Genomic DNA, 19,388 nt, shown 5'->3' on the forward strand with positions numbered 1-19,388 from the left:
TAAATGTACATGGAAATTGGGCTCTGGCTTGGCACGATAACCACATGAGTGAGGAACCAGTATAAAGTCCAGCAGTCAACACCAGATGTAATAAACTGTGAAAAATGAGGTGGATGGTACTTCTGGTAAGTGGCAGCCTGGACACTCCACAAATGTTGAGAGATACATAAAGATGTGCATAACACTTACTGTTTTCATTTGTGGGCTAATGGGTAGAGCGAGGGCATCGATCTGCTCAATTTCCACTCTGGTAAGCCTGTAGTATATATGCTGGAAAGAAAATGGATGATTTATGATTCTTATGGCTGTGGAGATCTGATTTTCTTAATGTGGTATTTATCTGAATGGCATTTATCAATTAATTCTATGAAAGGTAAAAAGTGATTCTTAGTTGTCTGGCCCATATTAAAATCAGTAGTTTCAATATGGAGGTAATTGGTTATGAATAACTGTGCTTTAGAGAGGGTCTTCATAGCCCTTTTAAAGACCAAACTCTAGATACTACCTTCTATTTGGAATAAGAATGTGGTTTTATGAAAAGTTGTATGGAAAATTACTTTGTTGGATGGGGGGCAGGGAAGAAATTGCAGAGCAGTCCTTTTTATTTTGCTAAATAAAATTTTGTTGCTAGTATGTAATGCTGTTGGGGAAAAAAATTCACTGAATGGAATATGACTTTTGTAGGCATTTTCTAACTTTTTAATTGCAAAAACTTATCAGAGCATGCAAGAATTACAATGAATCTTCAAAATTGCATTTACTACTTCTTAAATGTGCAAACAATTTACAGTTATGTATAAAAATAAGGTGGAAAAAAGCCCATCTCTCATATTTTTTTGTTTGTGTGTTTTTCCTTTTTGTTATAGGGTTTTATTTGTCCTCTCTGTATGAAGTCTCATGGATCAGCGGAGGAGCTGTTCAAGCACTATGAAGCAGTTCATAATTCTGGCATTGATTCAACTCATGGAGGGGAAGGTCATCTGTCACCAGAAAGGTGAAACACTACTCATTTGTGCATGTGCTTTTGTGCCAGTGTTGAGCTGCTTCTAGTTACACTGAAGGTGTTATTAATTTGAACTTACGTAGTCAAGTATTTAAATGTTCATGTCCCATTTGCAACTAGAATGAAAAGGCAGCTTGTAACTTACATTGTGTGATACTTATCTGACAGTAAGTGAAAATCAGATACATGTGTTTATGATACTAAGCCACCTGTTTCTGATTCAGCTGACAATGCAATATTACAGACCAGAATGATTTTTACAATTGTGGCAGAAGAAATACAGGTTCCTCCTAATTTCTGACAGAGAGCTGAAATATCATCATTAGAGAGTGAGGAGGACCACCCTAAAGATATAGGAGAAACCCAATATTGTCCCTAGTTAATTAGGGTACTTACTGGGTAATTGCAATATCAGTATTTGCCTAAATAGCTTCCCTTATTACCTAGTTATTTGCAAATCGCAGAAGTTTCTGTCTGTGCCAGTAATTCTCCTGTTTTTCAGAAACTCCATGCTAATCTTCAGAAATCTCAATTAGTTTATTTGATTTTTTTTGTCAAAACTGTATTGTTAACTGCATCCCTAGGAAGCAAATCAGGTTGTTTTATTTTTGAGAGCAGCAGTATGTGGCAGGAGCTGATAACGTGAAACTTCCTCCAGAAGTGTTTAACTGAGTAGTCTGTGTTGCTTTGGGAAGGATTTTCTTGCGGGTAAAATTTACGTAGGCTTCCTTTTGCTTCCTGCTAATTCTTCTTCTGTTCAGTGCTTGTTTTGCACTGTTGTAAATAGCCATCCATGGTGCTGTTTTGTCACACTCCCCTGGACTCCTCCAATTTGTACACAGGAAAGTCAGAGTGAGCAGCACAGAGGTACACAGCACATGACCCTGTGGCTTCTGCTGATCCTGGGAAGTACGCAGTTCAAATGTTTTGTCACAAGCAGAAATGTGACCCAAAATGACAAATAATTACATTGAAAGAAATACATACATTTATGTAACTAACTCAAGAGAGGGTGGCTCTTCAGTGAGAAAAGAGTGTGGAAGAGAACATGTTTCAGTTGTTATGCCAATGCAGATCTGCATCTCCCCAGTACTGAGCAAAGCTGGCAAGCCAGTAGGAGCCAGCATTAGCAGAGGTCTTGGATGACTCCTTCCTTGTGAATAGCTGGCTTCTCTCTCAGCTGCTGCTTCAAAAGAAATCAAAATTGGGCCTTTATAAGAGTGATAGGGTACTAGTGAAGTCATATTGGGCTTCTGATGTGCACATTTATTCAGTAATAAATACTTCTTCTCTTTAGGCCTGATTTAAGTCTTTTTGAAGTAATTCAACTTAGAACTGAAGTGATGCTTTAGTAGGATAATAGCATTCATATGGGGGAATTATTTGTCATAACTATATTGTTTATATAGTTTATAAACTACTTATTTTTATGGCTGCGAGTTTCCAATGTCAACCAGTTGTTGACTGGTGAAATATAGTTATTTTTTTCCCTGGCTCTTGACAGTTTAAGGACAAGTAGTTTTGTTTCCTTTCACATAATTGAAAAAGTGGACAAGGTCAGGGAGTTTTGATGGAATGAAGGGAGTCTGGTGAGAGCCACATTGTAACACATGAGCTATATTTTCCTATTAGTGTGGCATTCTTTAATGCTACTCATTTGCATGTATGCTTGAGAAAACTCTCATTCAACATAAATATGTTTTTCCAAGCCCTGGAATTCTGTATTAAAGAAATATTGCAGCCTGCAGCAGGGAGCCACTTCATTTGCTCTCCATGTGTGAAGCTTATTTGCAGTACTTAGGACCAGGACTGGGAGGTAAAATTCCATATTTAGTTAATAGGAAAAGTTAAGTACTGTGAATTACACAGTTTCCTCTTCCTCCCACTCCCCAGTAAACTATGATGAATAAGTTCCAAGAGTAAATCGTGTAACTCCCCCCAGTGTGATTTAGCAAGGCTGTCAGTACTCAGTACTAGGGTGGAGCCACTGGCATTAGAGGTGGGAAACCGAGTGGAGCATAATGAAAAGGCACTACGGATTTTCCAGATGGTAGGCTCAGATGTACTGGGAGGAGGAAGGGATTGTCAGCCCTAGCAGAAAAGGAGATTTGGTGAGGACTTGGATGACGGGAAGAAAAACTACAAAGTGCCTGTAGTGATCCCTTACACTAATTCCTCCCATTCATTTTCCACTGGTTAAACTGAATTTAGGTTTCATCTTAAAGCTGTCAAGGAAAATTTTCTTGGGGATACAAGGCAACTATTGTAGAAGGCTCCTTACATTACAAACTCTTCCCTTTCTCCTCCCCTCCACCTTCCCCTCTTCTACAAACTAGCTTTATACAACTCAAACCCTTTAATCTGCAGGGAGACCAGAGCATCTTAAATGGTTTGTATTGCAGGTCTGTTGTATGTTCAGCCCAACTGCAATACAGCTGTTTTCACCTGCTTGAGATTTTATTTGTAATCTTAGATCTGAATCTTAGCTCATTTACTTACTCGTACTGGTGAGAAAGCAGCTCCCTCTTCTCCACCCACAACCAATGTACAGGTTTTAGAATACAGCTACACTTGCCTCAGTGAAGTTGTATTTGCAAACCTACAGTGAATGTCTCACACAGGCAGAATGATGTATACATAAAAAATTTTCCTCTGGAAAAAGTAAATCTTCCAATATCCCATGTTTGTTTTGTCATTAAAATTGGTCCATGGAGTTCTTGCTCCACTGGTTCAAATGCATGTTTCACTCGCTACTTGATGACCCTGACCTGCTGTTAATATGCTAATGTAGATTGAATCTATTCGTCACCAGTTTAGCTAAGGAATAACTTGCTTTGGTGATTTCTTTTCTCCTAAGTATGAGATAATTTAAAAGAACATCTGTGGAGGAGGGGATAGTGCACACCAGCAGCAATAAAATTGTATGGTATAAAATGGAGAGAATTTGTTGGCACTGGTACCCCCATGTATATATTCTGTGTACTCCTTAGTGTTGCCACTGTACAAACAATAAGAAAGAGTATTTTTGCATTATTTTAATGACCCTTGTATTCTTGATTTGGAGTGGCTGTATCTCAGTAATGCAACATTATCCTTGTGTGTATAGTTGTGCAACCCTATAAGGAGACCTGTGATTTTGAAGGGTGCTATGTGAATCAATTACTAACAGTTATAGCTTTGGATCTTGTGTTCTTGCGTGGCTGGAGGCTTGAGCATGAAATTTGAGAATTTAAAATTCTAAGGCTTTAAATATTCAGACCATTAAGTGAATGTGTCTGTGGGACATACCAAATTGCTGTGTGGATGGAAAATTATGTAGTGGCATATTTCAGGAGTAAGATAGCATGCTGTCACTTAGCAGTGTTCCTTTACATGATATGGGAAGTGAAGGAGAATAAACCTGTCCATTTTGTACAAAGGCATGCAAAACAGTTAAATGTTCCAATGCATAGCTTTGTCATTCTGAACTCATGTGGTTGAGCTGATGCAGTGATTTCGATTTACATTCTGTTTTCATGAGACTTTTTTCATATCTATTTCTTACTTATCCATGTAATGTTTAGCATTTTTCAAGTGATGTGCAAAATGATATTAATCTGCTTTGTTCCAAGTTTCAAAAAAATCTAAAAATAACTATTTATAATTATGTAAGTTGTATTTATGCAGTACATGGCTATCAGTCCAGTTACTTAACACACATTACAACCTGTATGTAATTGACAAATTATAACCACTGTGTATTCATTTTCTCCACTCTGTGGATATATTTATTCAGAGATGAAGTATCACTGCTCCGACAAGAAGTCCAAGACTTGCAAGCTTCGCTGAAGGTTGGAAATGTATTTTACTTGCACTTGGTTCTTTGTTTCAAATTGAAGTGTTCCACTGTCTTAAGCAACCAAATTTATAGTCTCTCTCCCCATGTCCTTTTTTTTTGTCATTTTCCCCCTCAGGAGGAGAGATGGTATTCAGAAGAGCTGAAGAAAGAACTAGAGAAATTGCAGGGGCAGCGGCAGCAAGTAATTGCTTTAAAATACTTGAAGCAGGTTTATCGTCAGCATTGACATTGAAGATTAAAACCTTTTTTGTAAGGCACGTGGCCTGATTTAGTTAGTTCTGTAATTTAAATATTGACATGTTCTTGAAAACAAAGCTAGTTATCTCTGCACAATATAACTGTATATATAAATGTAAAGAACAAAGTTGGAATAGATAATGATTCTTCCATACTACTCACTACAAGTTCAGTTCAGACTTTTCCTTTTGTTGGGCTTATTCAGAACTCAGTTTATTAAATAAATAAATTGAATGTGGTATTTCACCTTTTATGAGAAAAGGCTATGAAGTCTTTCTTGTAAGAACTCTTGGAAAACAGCAGTGCGATTTCATAGGTATCCAGATGAGCTCAAAAAATAAGTCAAGGCAAATTGTGGTGTGTTGTGCCCTAAAGGAAGCTCTTGCTTTTTTTATTACTATGAGCTACTTAGATGCTGGATAGTTACAAACCTCAGAAATTGGTTTCTGACAAAACACCCTCTCAGGATGTACTTCTTGATGTCTGTAACCTCTGTTTTTAGGACAGATTTCTGTACTGAGGAAGGGAGGTGGAGGGGATTCCTACTGAAGTCTTACAAGTGGAACCTTAATAGTGTATATGAAATGAAAAGTCATCTTGGGCTTTTCCAGTCTTCCAGATATAACTGTTTGAATTCAGTTATTTTTATACTGCTGTGCAGTATTTGAGCACAGAAGTCTGTCAAATTTCCCTGTCTTTTCCAAAAAATGGATGAACTTTGGAAGTAGTAGTTTTTATTCCTACTGTCTAATGGTGCATTTATTCTGTTTTCTTAAGGATTCTAAGTCTGATGGATTGACAACAGCTACGTCTACAGGTGGCTAACATTTTATTATATTAATTTCTGCACTGCTTTGGAATTTATTTTGGTTTAGCTATTAAGTAAATTAGCACTTTTGGTAAATTAAAGAGCTAGAAAGCTGGAATGTTACAATTACTGGCAAAAAATTCCATTGTAAGATCTATGAAGAGCTCTTTGCCATAAGCAATAGTCTGGGGAAATGTTCCAGGGGCTCAGGGTTTCAAATTTTTAGAAGCAAAACAGGAGTTCTCCTGAATCTAAAAGCAGTTCTCATAAGACATTTTGAACACTTTTAAAATAATTTCATATATTCAAGCAGTCATATATATACTGTAGCACTATACTATCTAAACTATAGCATTTTTCAGTGATGGTTTTATCTGGTGTATTTCTGTGCTCATTGCTAGCAAAGAAAACAATGAATTTTTTTTGTTTTGCAGACCCATAATTTTTGCTCTGTGTTTTTCTCCATGAGGCACTCATAGAATAAATTTTTCCCTATTTGTACATCAACTATCTGACTGATATTGATTAAAGCTTTTAATTACAGTTCAGGGCTTGGAATTCAACAGCATGTTGCAGTGATCTGAAGGGCTGTTTGTGACCAATGAAAACCAATATGTTCTTAATCCTGCAGAGTACTCAGCTAGTGACAGTGACATCATGCTTGCAGATAACTTAACTTCAGTACAGTTGTTCACTTTGCTAAGATGGTTGGATGTTAAGGGATTTTGGATTGCATATTCACCTCTCATGGTTAGTTATGGGCATGAAGAACTGTATTGTCCTAGTTCTTCTAGAAAATAATACTGTTCTTTTTATGGAAATAGAATCATTAGAACGGCAACTAGAAGAGATCCAAGTAGAAAATTTTAACATTAAGCAAATGAAAGACTTGTTTGAGCAAAAAGCAGCACAACTGGCCACTGAAATTGTGGGTAAGTGTATTAGCATGAGATCTAATTCTCTTCTTTACTTGTGCAATTTGTGAAAGGGATAATTTATTCAACTTCTTTCTTATTAGATCTTAAATCAAAGTATGATGAAGAAATCAGCCTTCGGGAAGGTGCAGAGCAGAAAGTGACAAACCTGAGACAAGAACTACAGAAAGAGAGAAGTACAGTAGAAGACTTAAAGACAGAGCTGGTATTCACATCACATTAATGTTTTTGTTATTTTCAGGTCAAGAGAGTTTACTTAAATGCTTGCAAACACAGTTTTAAAGCAGTCAAACCTCTGTTGAACGTGAAGATGTCTGCTTGTGGGCTGAAAAAATTCAGAGTACCATTGTTTTTGATCTGCATTTTCAGTGTTTTTACAGTGAGAAACTGTGTGTTGTTTCTGACTTACATACTAAAATTCACCCTACATTATGTTATAATCTTCTTGTTTGATGCTTTACCCTTCAGCATTTCTGCAGTATCTTACACATATAGGTGTAAGACCTGAACTTGGAGCATGCCACTGCTGACTTCCACAGCTATCTTTAGGTCCCTCTTTTTCCATGAGGTGGCATGTGCTGACTGACCTTGGACAGCTGCATTTTTAAGAAGTGCTCAGAGAGGTGTTTTGTGACACGGTGGCTGAAAAACTGGCAGCTGTCATCATCATGCCTATGTTAATCTTGTCCCTCTTGTGCTTGGCTGATAATGCCAATGTGTGTGTATTCCAGGATTTTGGCTCCTGATGACTTTTATATACAGCCATGGCTCCAGGGAGCAATCCCAGCGACTCAGCAAGTTGGGCCCCTTCTAAAGCAGTAGTGCAAGGAACTTCCTAGTTTCTTCCACTCAGCTACTGCTTAGACTCTGGAGGAAAGTAGGACTTGTTTATCCCCCTTCTTCCCTGTAGCTGACTGCCCTCAAGGGCCTATTGGCCTTGCCCAGATACTGGACCTATCCATTCCTCCCTGCTCCATTCTTTCTTGTCTTCCCTTTTCCTTCTTATCTTTTTTCTGTTCCTTTTCCCTTCTAGAGATGCCAACATTCCTCCTCTCTGCTTTCTTTGGTGCCCTAGTTGCTATCCCTCTCCTCTTCCTCCATAGTGTTTCATGTTGAGGGATGTTAATGGTGCTTGAGATGCAATTGCCAACAGATTTTACCTCTGGGTTTGGTGTGAGCCATATCTGATAGTATCTTCAAGATGTTGCCTTCAGCTGCCCTTTTGTTTTGTCTGTGGTGATTCTCTGAAATAATTCTTCAAGACTAATATCTAACCATCTACATACATAAAAATTACAGAAACTTAGTCTTTCAGACAATTTTCCATTTGTCAGATTTGGTTGAAATCAATCAACAAATTCTAAGTTTAGCAGACAAAAACTAAAAGCTAGCCCTTAAGTCCTGTTTTCTTTGGGAATCATAAGCACTTCTCCGTGGTTTTGGGTTTTTTTGGGGGAGTTTTCTTTATCTCTTTTTTTTTTTTTTTTTAAGCCTAGCTGTAATACTGTATATGTCACCTTGTCTATAAATTGATGATTTGGTAGATTTTTAGAAATGACATTGCATGTCTGCCAATGTGATATTGCTCACTGCTCACAACTTTTCAGCTGCAAAGGCCTGGTGTGGAAGATGTGGCTGTCCTGAAAAAGGAGCTGGTCCAAGTTCAAACACTGATGGATAAAATGACTCTGGAACGTGAAAGAGAATCTGAAAAGCTGAAAGATGAGTGCAAGCACTTGCAGGCAGAGCAGGCTAACTCTGAGGTAATAATCGTACCTAAAGAGGTGTGTTCTAGCTTTGCCGTGGTTATCATATGAAAATGGAAAATATTAATCACAATGAAAAAGCATCTTTCTTAATTGAATCTTCTCACTTCTCCAAAGGTTGTGGTTACTCTGCGCTTCTACCAGTTACGACTTCTATACAAAACAGAGAAAAAGGGATGCAGCAGCTCAGATTTGGATCTTTAGAGGAACTTTAGTTCTCAAACTGTCTCAAGCTGCTCCTGGCTAAAGCCTGTTTGATGTTTACCATGATAGTGAGGGAAATCTCTGACAGAGATAATTGCAAGAAATCCTGATAAAAATACAGTAGCACCAAAAAGACTTCTGTCTAACATAGAATTTACTCTGCTGAGGAGTTACTAAATCCATACCTGCAGAAGAACTCTCTTGCTAAGTGTTGCTCTCACTGGTGGGTTGGTTAATAGATTACTAGTAGATTACTTGACAATGTAACAATCTTTACTAAAGATGTCAGGTGTGTTTGAGACCTTTTAATTTTGCCCTCTGCTTCTTCTGTTGTCCTCCACCAATGCAGCAATGGCAGCAAAACTTGTCACTGCAGAGCTGTGGTCTCTCATGAAGTGTGGTCCTTGCAATATTCCCCAGCTTACATGAGGGAATGCCTACAGTTTCTGTAGGACTCCTAGTATACTCTGTCCTGTTGGGATTCATGGATGTGAAGAATTTCTGACATAGTTTATTCTGGGGTTTCATGTGCCCTAGATTTCACGACTGAAGTTTTAACTTTCCATCCCTTCCTTTGCACTGTAAAAATTTAGAGAAATGCTGCCAGGTATTGTTCCAAACTCCTTAGGGTTTTCCTTTCTGTTTTGCCCCCCAACAGATATGTTTATCTCCAGGAACTATACACAGGTACAGTATTGTACTAAATGTGAATCTACCATTGTTTTCAGGCTAGAATTATGTATGGCAAGCTCTATATCAGATGTGAAAAACAAATATCACAGTTGCTGTTACAAATGTTAAGTGGTTATGTGGCCATGTAAAGTTGCTGCACAACTGTAATTTGGTCTTAACTGTGAGGTCCCACAATTGTGCTGCAGAATTTAAATTTCATTTCAAAATACTGTCTCCATATATAGTCTTTTGTGGTTTTGGATATTTAATTCTAATGTGAAGATAAAATGACAATCACATGGGCATAACAAAAACCTTTCATCTTAAAAACGTTCTCACAGAAGCATGAATTGCTCCTGTTCCCCCAAAGTAGGCATGTTTAAGTTTTGACGTAAGTGTTTGGCCATGTTTCATCTCAGCTTTGCTCTTCAAGACCACATTAAGGACTGAAATTTTAAAGCGGTTTTTACACCATCCTTGGCTGTTTTAACAGGCTGGCTGAGGATACATATACTAATATTGGTTTTCAAAGTGAATATCTTTAAAATAAGGTAAAAGCTCAGTATGGGTGAAAATAACAAAAATCATATTAGCCCTATATGAGCATCTTCAAATACTGCAGGAGAGGGATGTGAAGAATAGTATACTCTACAGCTGTCACCTAAATCTATTGGGTGTTTTTACCTCTTTTTCAGAGCTGTACCTGAAACTGGCATCTACGTCTCTCAGATGAATATTCATACTGAGTGGCTCCTTTTGTCTTTAGTTTTTCGCTATAGTGGTGCCTGTATAGTAAACGTGTTATGAAAACAGCTGCACTGCTTTGGAGCTAAGCATTGCTGTGAATCTCTGCTTATTGGGATTTGTTTCAGTATCTGATAAATCTTCATTAAATGCAGCACCTAGGCTTCATTGTTAACTTGAGTGCCCACAGAAATAAACAAGATTAGTAGCCCAAATTGTAGGTAAATTTAATAAAGCTGGGACTAGTGTTTTTTTTGTTTTATTCCCTCCCACTAAGCAAAGGTATTAGAAACACTGGAATACTTATAAAACAAATTTGAGGAAGTGTGCCTACTACAGCTTTTGTGACTGCTTCTTTCCATCTTTCACCCATCAATTTTATTTTTCTGCTCTCTAGTAGATACACCTAAATTTGAGGTAAATTTTTTGGAAAGCATTTTATTCTTATAGAAAATTTCTGCCATATCAAGACAATTTCAAGATGTTATTAAACAGAAGCATTCCTGTTTTTTTAATGGTTCATTATTCATACAGACACATCAGCAAGAAAATGTCAGGACTGAATATTTACCCAGGGTATTTCCCTGTTAAGAAAGAAATGTGGGATGGTCTTACTGAATTGTGCTTCATGCACATAAATTATGATTCTAGTTGGAAAGGCTGCAGTGGTGTCCTTTGCAACCTTCTGCACATTTTCTGCATTGTATTCTCTCAGTATGAAATATTCATACTGTTTTCTGATAACATCCTGGAATGTTGGTCAGAAAAAGACCGATCCTAGGATGTGTTTTAACTAACAACTCTTTTGTGAAACAGCTTTGTAAAGCACAGCATTACAGAAAGTCAGTTAACTATATGCAGTCATATACTGTGTTCTTGTGTTCTCTTTGGTGTTCCTTTTTCTGTAGGAAGGTTGTAAATTGGATGGTTATTGTCTGCTACTTCTGTTCTGATTTAGTTCACTCTTGAATTCAGTATTTATGCATTTGTGCTGAAATCTCTGCAGGAACAATAGGAAAGAAAACTTCTTTATAAAGGTCACTACTATATAGTGTATTTGAAATGAGTGCACGAATACGCAACATGTTTTAGGGCAGCCATGCCCTAAAGTGCTTTTGTTGTTTTCTTCCATTACTGCATTCAAATACGGTGCAGTCATTGATATATTCTGTTCTGTACTCATGCTGTTTAATGGGGTAGTATTGTTCCTCTGATTATGAAGACCTGCAGGGTTGATGTGTCCAGAAGTCAAACACCAAGTTTGCATCATATGCCAGACTTGCTTCTAGAGCCTTTTCCAGTACGTTTCCCTTCCTAGATCGGCCAAGATTTTGGCCATGTAACTGCAATGTTTGGAAGGGTTTCACCTTAGGCTAGAACTGTGATAATTATCAATGCATAATCTGTTACTATTTTCATCAGTTTTGGGCTCAACCTGGCATTTGCTATCGGATTGGGTCAGATTTTCGTCTTCCAAAATAGGGCATAAATGAATCTCAGCTGGGAAATTATGCTCAGTGATACTTCTGATGGTGCTCTGAGCTTAGTTTACAGGTGATTTTTTTTCTTAGGCTTTTTATTTGTATAGAAGATGTATTTTTGTTCTGCTACCAGACATCTGGCTTTTGTTGGATTATGCATGCAAATCTTTGTTTTATATGTGGATTTTTCTGTTTGTCTTTTCAGGCTACCATTAACCAGTTAAGAGCTGAACTTGCCAAAGGACCTCAGGAGGTAGCTGTGTATGTTCAGGAGCTGCAAAAACTTCAGAGTTCAGTCAAAGAGCTAGAACAGAAGAATCAGGTGAGAATGCTGTTATTTCCTATGCTTGTTAGCTCACATTAAAATGGAAACACATCACACATTGCCTTGGGAAGCGCTGAAGCCTAACTTCTTGCAGAAGCTGAGAATTCCTTTCCCATTTTGTTTAACAACTGAACTGTTATAATGCACAAGCAAACACTATATTTTAGTGATCATCATATGCTACAACTGAAATTCTTTGGGTTGTGATGATTGCAAATTTCTAATTGCTGCAGTTTATTCTTAGCTATCATTAAGCAGTATTGCCATCTCACACATTAAAAGTAGTACCCCTGGAAATAATATATTTGCCTAAAAATCATGATTTGAAAGATATTCTGAGCTCTCTTCATTGGTTTTCCAGTTTCTTAGCTTTTAGATTGTACATTTGTCATATTTTTCAGGCCATTTATTGGCATCGTGAATGGTAGAAAATGAAAATTAATTCCAGAAACTTCTCAACTTATTTTCTTTAAGAGCTGTTATCAGAGCTCTTTGAGCTTGCTGTGTTTTGTATTTGTGTTTAGAAATCATGTATTGTGGGGGTAAAAAGGGAGAAAAGGGGTAAAAGAAACAAGGAGAAAGATGTGTACTGCTTTATTTTGCATGTAACACTGTGTATGAACTGGACATTACATACATGTATTTAGCAGGAGCCTTGTCAGCTTTGGAAAACAGGAAAGGACAGGGACCAAACAGAGTGTATTTATTGTAATCTAATATTAAAGTGGCATTTGAAAAAAATATAAGAAGGTGCAATTAAAATTTGGTAAATGAAACTACCTTTAGCAGGATGACTCTGTTTGGCTCACTAAATCAGGTGTGGAACGGAGAAGGTGAGAATTGTGGTCCACAGACCAGCAACAATGAATCAAGCTTTTGGCAGAAATGTTGCTGTACAGTATAGAGCCCTTTCCTGAATATGTTGGTATTTCATTAACAATGTGTAGTGAAACAGGTTGATGCCTAAGATAACCACACATTAAGAGAGAGTCCTCTGCTATGTCAGGTTAATGCCAGACACCACTTGAGGAATAGGAAGAAGAGAAGTGGCAGTGAGCTACTTTTCCTCTTTCAGTTTTAGTGAGTTAAGGCAGTTTACAGCCATCTCTTTATGCAGCTTTTTGAAAGGTGGTATCCATAGGAATGATATGCTAGCTAAGGAATTTTGGCCCTGGAGGAGTTGGACCTAAAATTGGAAAAAGTAAGACTAGCTTCCAATAAGAGAAATTGCTTCCACTTTGAGCAGTTTCCCATCCTTGGAGAATCTGTCAGGGAGGAGCCATTCATGATAGAACACATTATACATAGACTATATAGAATATAATACATTTGATATGAACATTGATTTATAATCCAGTTGCAATGTGGGAAGATACTTCTGTGCATTGATGCGAAGTGTTTCAAGCTCATGTACAACCTCAAGCAAGAAAGCTGTTTCTTATATTTTAGGAGCTATCCTGAGAAGAACAGATGTATATATAAGTGTACATATAAGACCAGTTCTCTGAGACCAGCAGGAACTCTATTTTCTTCATTTTTAAAGCACAGTAATTGTGGGGCTTGGCTTGGCTTGCAGAGGCCAGTGAGGGCCTGTAGCCCAGAAGATAGCTAGCATGGAAAACCTTTCAGCTTTTCCCCAAGGCATTGCAGTTGTAGTAAAGTTAATTTCAACGTTCAGGAAAAACAAATTAGTTTTCAGGATACGGAAATAGAGGTTGTGTGGTCTTCTCATTAAGAGGAAGTGAATTTATGTGAGAATATGAAAAACAGTATTTCCAGTTGAAACTGTGTGCTGTATGGGCTCCAGAATCAACTTGTGTAACACAAGATATAGGTTAATATTTTCTTTAATAATGTTTTTGTACAAGTTCTTCTCTGTTCAGCATCAACACTTAGAAATTTCAATAATGCATTGAACAGCTGCAAGCAGAATTGTACTTAACTTGCTGTGTAACTCTCTTAATAGGGTCTGACTGAGAAGCTTCTGAAGAAAGAACAGGACTACAACCAGCTGGAAGAAAAACACAATGAAGTATCTGTGAGTAAGAAGAATGTGCAGGCAAGTTTTCACCAGAAGGACCTGGACTGCCAACAGCTTCAGGCAAAGCTGTCTGCTTCTGAAGCCTCGATACAGAGATTACAGACAGAGCTAGGTGAGAAGGGAGAAGCAAGCCAGAAACTTAAAGAAGAGTTGTCTGAAGTAGAGACAAAGTACCAGCATCTCAAGGCAGAATGTAAACAGCTCCAGCAGCAGAGGGAGGAGAAAGAGCAGCATGGCCTACAACTCCAAAGCGAGCTCAGTCAGGTAAGTTTTTACACTGCACATGTGTGTTTCTTATGTGCATGCATTTACATTTCCTTATTTGAAGGAGAGTAATTAACCAGCACTTCTATTTTACTACTCTATGGGAAGTTTGAGAAAAGTGAGTCCTGGTTGTACATTAGAACTGAACAGTGCTTGATTTGCTTTAAGACCGAGTAGTTAATATAGTAGGGAATACTTAGTTTTAAAGCAGAGTAATGTGAAGTCTTGATATTGCTCCCTTAGTGTTTCTCCAGAAACAACTTCTCTTTATGTTGCTGATAGCTGTGAGAACATCCAGAGCATCCCTCCCACCAGAAACTATGTTCTGCTGTGTTCAGTAACTTAGAGAAGTAGGACTTTCATATAACATTGAGCATTTTGAAACTTGAGGCTGGTTGAATTCAGTTTCATCTAGTTTATCAGTTTTTGGAGAGCAATGTGTTAGGCTGGAGAAATATTTGTGTATTAGCAATCGTGTCCAGTCCTAAGACGTAAAAAATGATATCTTTATTTGTTAGTATGACATGCTTAATTTTAATCTTGCTAAAGCTTATTTATTTTAAAGTGAGTGTTTCTGACTTTTCAACCCTTTGTAAAGTCTGAAACTGATCGGGTTGCAAGCTCTTTGTGTATAGTTTACCTTGGGAGAACTGTGACCTGGCAAAACCGTGTTTATGTGTGTATTACATCCCCAGAATGTCTTTCCTTCTCCCATCAGTCTTCTGTCAGGGTGAGAGCAGATAATTATATTAGTTATCTGCATAGGAATCTGCATTTGGGGAAAGTGCCTCAGTCTGCCTAGGCAACAGAAGCATAGCCAAGAGGTTGAGCTGAAATCTGTCTTCATCTAGAGGGCATTTTCAGGAAGGATTTTTGGGGTGGGAAAATGAAGGAGGAAGGTGAGTAAAGCCTTGCTGAATTAATTCCTATGAAAGGAAATGGAGGCATGACACATTCTCTGGTGATACCGCTGGGAAGGAAGATAACCTAAGCAAGAAATCTTCAACAAGCCACTGGACTTCAGGATGTGTTTTAGAATTGTATAGTAAAAGAATAGTGGAGGGAAAAAGCCCTTTGTACCTTTTGTATAAAAGAAAAGCTAAACATAAACATTTCTTCCTTTCTCTTCCTGCAAAGAAGATTTCAGTTACTATTGTAATGAAAGGACAGAATTTCTCATATTTACTCACTTGGTAATTCACTGGAATTACCTTTTTATGCATATAGTCCATTAGCTTACATTGAGACAATGAATTCTGTTTGTGGAGGTGTATGTGTAGTTGTTTAGTCAAATCACATTTTCTAAGAATCCTTGTCATCTTCTCAAAATTCATTTGAATGGGTGCATGTCTGGTTAAGTTTGTTTTTTTTAGAATATGGGTGATGTGGAAGAAGTGATCTTAATGGGAGAAACTTGAGTGATAGTGTTGGTTCCAGCGTGACAGTAGGAGGAGGGTATGGACAAAGGAGTATGGACTCCTTCAGTTTTGAAGAAATGTTAACTCCTAATAAATTCTGTTGAGAAAATTTGGATCTACTTGACTGTATCTTTTAAAGTCTACGTATTTTTTTTTATGATTTTTTTGCATTCTGTAGCATAAGTTAATCCTGGATTTTATGGTTCTGTTTACTTAAATGTCATCTTAAAGTTCTTCAGAAATACTTAACCATGCCTGTGATAAAAGTAACTTGTGTAAAATGTGGCTCACTGATTTCCCTCTTTCCAAATATTTTCTCCCAGTATCAACATAGCCATGAATAGTTAATAGTTATCTTGTTGCACCCTTTCTTCAATAGATTTTTTTTCTACAGTTCTTGTTTGTATTTTTAGTGAGGCGCAAATATTTATAATTTGGTGATCCCGCAAGAAAAGACAAATGTTCTTCAATACTGGAGGAGAGATTATGGTCTCTTTCCTCAGCCTGTCCTCCCTCTTCTCCTGTCTCTTTCTTAACTGTACAGTCACTGTTAGCAATCAGCATCTTGGCCACATGCCAAACAGCTTTTCACTCACAGTTTTTGTGATTGTGGACAGATAATTTAGCTTGATTTTCTAAGAAGGTAAGTCATGTATACATTTATTTTGCTGTCTCCAAACCCTTTAAACTTTTGCATTGTCTGATAACTTGAGGTAAATTTTGACAGATGGTTCAAAGGACTTCAGCGTTAAGTTCTTTGGTGTTAAATTCTTTTGGAAACACACAGCAGGAGAAAGGCCTTACCCCCCTTTAATGCCTGGGTGGAAAGTATAATGGTATCACAATCACTGTTCCTTTTTCTGCTCCACTAGACAGCCATCTGGTCAAATAGTGATTGCTTGCAGTGGACAATAAAATTGGGCTGCCTTCTGGTTAGATCTTAGTAGGGATTTAAGGAAAGCATGAGGGAGGTTTTAGGGGTATTGAAGGGAGGACCTAGAATTAAAAGGTGAATGTTTTAAGGGCCTTGGACATTATTGCATAGGGGAGCAAGCTTCATTCATAGCTTCCCACAACCTATGGAAAGTTCTTGCTGTGCTGCAAGGTCTGATCCGTTCTCTGGTTTTGCATTGAGGTAAAAGATCATTGTATCCTTGAATGTGTTTGTGTAGAAGTAGGCAGGAGGCAACCCAGGACCTATAGTGGCAGTTTCACGTAGAATAAGCTGATTTTGTGAAAAGAGCTTTTCAGAACAGTGAATTGTAAAAGGCCATCCATGCACTTTGAAGATGGTGCAGTACTGCTTTTGATGGCTGATAAAATCACGAAGCAGGTTTGTGTCCAGCTGGAGCACATCCATCTACTTACTCTTTGCTGCTGGAAGGTACTGGACTGTAAGCTACCAAAGTTACTGTGTACCCTACACTGACTGTTCACGTATCTCTTCTCTGCAGAGAATGAATGCCATTGATGTAGCCAGCTCAAGCTAAAAATTACACTCTTAATATTCTAGCTGTGCAGAACAGTATATTGTGGGAGGCAGTGGAGCAAGTAAAGGCAGGGTATTTCAGCCACTGGATCTACAGGAGTGAGTGTGTGAGCTGGATAAGCTGAGACGGCTCAAAAGCATCACTGTTTTACATGACAGTCCATATGCCTTTGAAGGATCACCCTCTTTCTGGTTCTGTTAAATCTCTGTAACTTGTTTTGAAGGGATTCTGTAGATAAATGAGGATGTTTCTGAGTCCTTCCAACCCACTTTTTTGAGTATCTCTTCTTGCTTGTGCAGTTGATGCTGTTTTTTAACATGGTTTGTATTTCTGAGGTGTATGAGGTATATACATGACTTCAGGAGGTCCTGGAGTTGTTTTGCTCTGGGTTATGAAAACTTCACATAAACATTGCAGAAAATGAGTCTATATCACTGTTGGCTAAAGAATGACTGAAAAAGGGGATGGCTCTGTTTTTTGCAGTTGCACAGTAAACTCCTAGAAACAGAGCGCCAGTTAGGGGAAGCGCACGGGCGGCTCAAGGAACAGAGGCAGCTGTCCAGTGAGAAACTGATGGACAAAGAGCAGCAGGTGGCTGACCTACAATTAAAACTTTCTCGTGCTGAAGAGCAGGTAGGGGTTTTTATGCAGATTCTATAGTTTGTTCTGGTTCTGGTGATATGTCTGTATGCACACTTGTGGTCATAGTGCAGTTTATAAAGTTTGTTCTCACGGGAATTTCTTTTGACTAATGCTGTCAAGGACTTACACTAAAATTATCAAAATCTGCTTAGATGCTGCTTGTCTTTACAGATGTATGTGTGTTTGTGGTGCTTAACAAATGAACAAAAGTTGTGCATTTTACATGAGCTTTGTCTAAGGGTCTTATGAGAAATTACTTAGGTGCACATAGGCCTGTATGGTAGATATTTTTGTAAGGTAAAGCCCTACATGAAGAAAAAGTGAACATTGTACAGCAGGTCATTGATAGTTAATAATCTGTGTGGGGTGGATGGGCAGAAAACACTTGTTTTATTAATTTTTATTTGTTTTAAAGAGTATCTTGTATATGTTGCTGATTTTCTGCTGGCTGTAGGGGCATTGGCCAAATATCTGAGTGGTATGTTGTCAAAGCTTTAAACTTTTCTGTAGCTAATTTGCAAAGCCTTGACTAGTATAGAAGTGAGAGACTGCTAAACTGAAGTTGCTACTAAAATAATGACTGACAGTTGCTACTGAAATTGCCAAAAATAGTAATAATAATGTTGTTTTACAGATGTACGTATTATCAGTCATGTTACATCTTAACAACTATTGCAAAAAACATACTAAAAATTTCTTATGTTTTAGATTTTTTGGGAGCTAAATTACATGCATCTGATAATTGTTTTATAGTTCTTGCTTGTGATATAGAATCTCACCAATTAATAGTAAAGAATGCTTTGATTAGATTTTGAACATTTAGCTAGCATTACAGATTTTTGTTTTTATACAAGTTTTCAAAAATCCATGTTTACACTAAAATCTTTCAGGGTCAGCATTGAGTACAATTGGCATGCTGAGTGGTGCTTTTTCCACTCATTAGTCTGGTTTGTTTGGTATTTGGTTTTGGTTTTTTTTTCAGCTAAAGGAAAAAGCAGCAAATTCCACAGAATTGCAACATCAATTAGAAAAGGCAAAGCAGCAGCACCAGGAGCAGCAGACGCTTCAGCAAAATACAACCGCGAAGCTGCGAGAAGCCCAGGTAACATAGTTGGGTATCCTCATGTGGAAGTGTGTTTCAGGGTTTCATTCTGCTAGATACTTTTTTTAGGCCCATCTTTTAAGGTCCTTGTAATTAAGGACACTACTATGGTATTTTCTAGAATGATCTGGAGCAAGTACTAAGACAAATTGGAGATAAGGACCAAAAAATTCAAAATCTTGAGGCTTTACTTCAAAAAAGCAAGGACAACATCTCTCTGCTAGAAAAGGAAAGAGAGGACTTATATGCAAAAATTCAGGCTGGTGAAGGAGAAACTGCGGTTCTTAACCAGCTACAAGAGAAAAACCATGCATTACAAATACAGGTAAGAACTTCGAGATCTGTTTATTTTAGTTTGTTCTTGTTATTGAATCTTGTTTCCTTTTTTTTATATCTTGTCAGATATGACACTAATCTT

General features: G+C 37.7%; 1 protein-coding gene across 4 annotated transcripts in view; it reads left to right on the plus strand.

Moving 5' to 3' along the window:
* The window catches only part of EEA1 (early endosome antigen 1), a 69,113-nt gene that overhangs the window by 20,695 nt on the left and 29,030 nt on the right, over positions 1-19,388 (plus strand). For 3 of the 4 annotated variants that reach the window (XM_082280317.1, XM_082280318.1, XM_082280319.1), the window contains 12 exons: positions 867-994; positions 4,779-4,833; positions 4,957-5,022; positions 5,856-5,895; positions 6,711-6,818; positions 6,905-7,026; positions 8,429-8,584; positions 11,894-12,010; positions 13,980-14,318; positions 17,710-17,859; positions 18,851-18,970; positions 19,092-19,295. In XM_082280317.1, the coding sequence (XP_082136443.1) occupies positions 867-994; positions 4,779-4,833; positions 4,957-5,022; positions 5,856-5,895; positions 6,711-6,818; positions 6,905-7,026; positions 8,429-8,584; positions 11,894-12,010; positions 13,980-14,318; positions 17,710-17,859; positions 18,851-18,970; positions 19,092-19,295 (1,605 nt within the window). Of the gene's footprint in view, positions 1-866; positions 995-4,778; positions 4,834-4,956; positions 5,091-5,855; positions 5,896-6,710; positions 6,819-6,904; positions 7,027-8,428; positions 8,585-11,893; positions 12,011-13,979; positions 14,319-17,709; positions 17,860-18,850; positions 18,971-19,091; positions 19,296-19,388 lie in introns of those variants that run through there. The other variant, XM_082280320.1, reaches the window with a different exon arrangement.

The sequence above is a fragment of the Coloeus monedula genome (assembly GCF_965178545.1).
Source record: "Coloeus monedula genome assembly, chromosome: 4".
Taxonomy (NCBI): domain Eukaryota; kingdom Metazoa; phylum Chordata; class Aves; order Passeriformes; family Corvidae; genus Coloeus; species Coloeus monedula.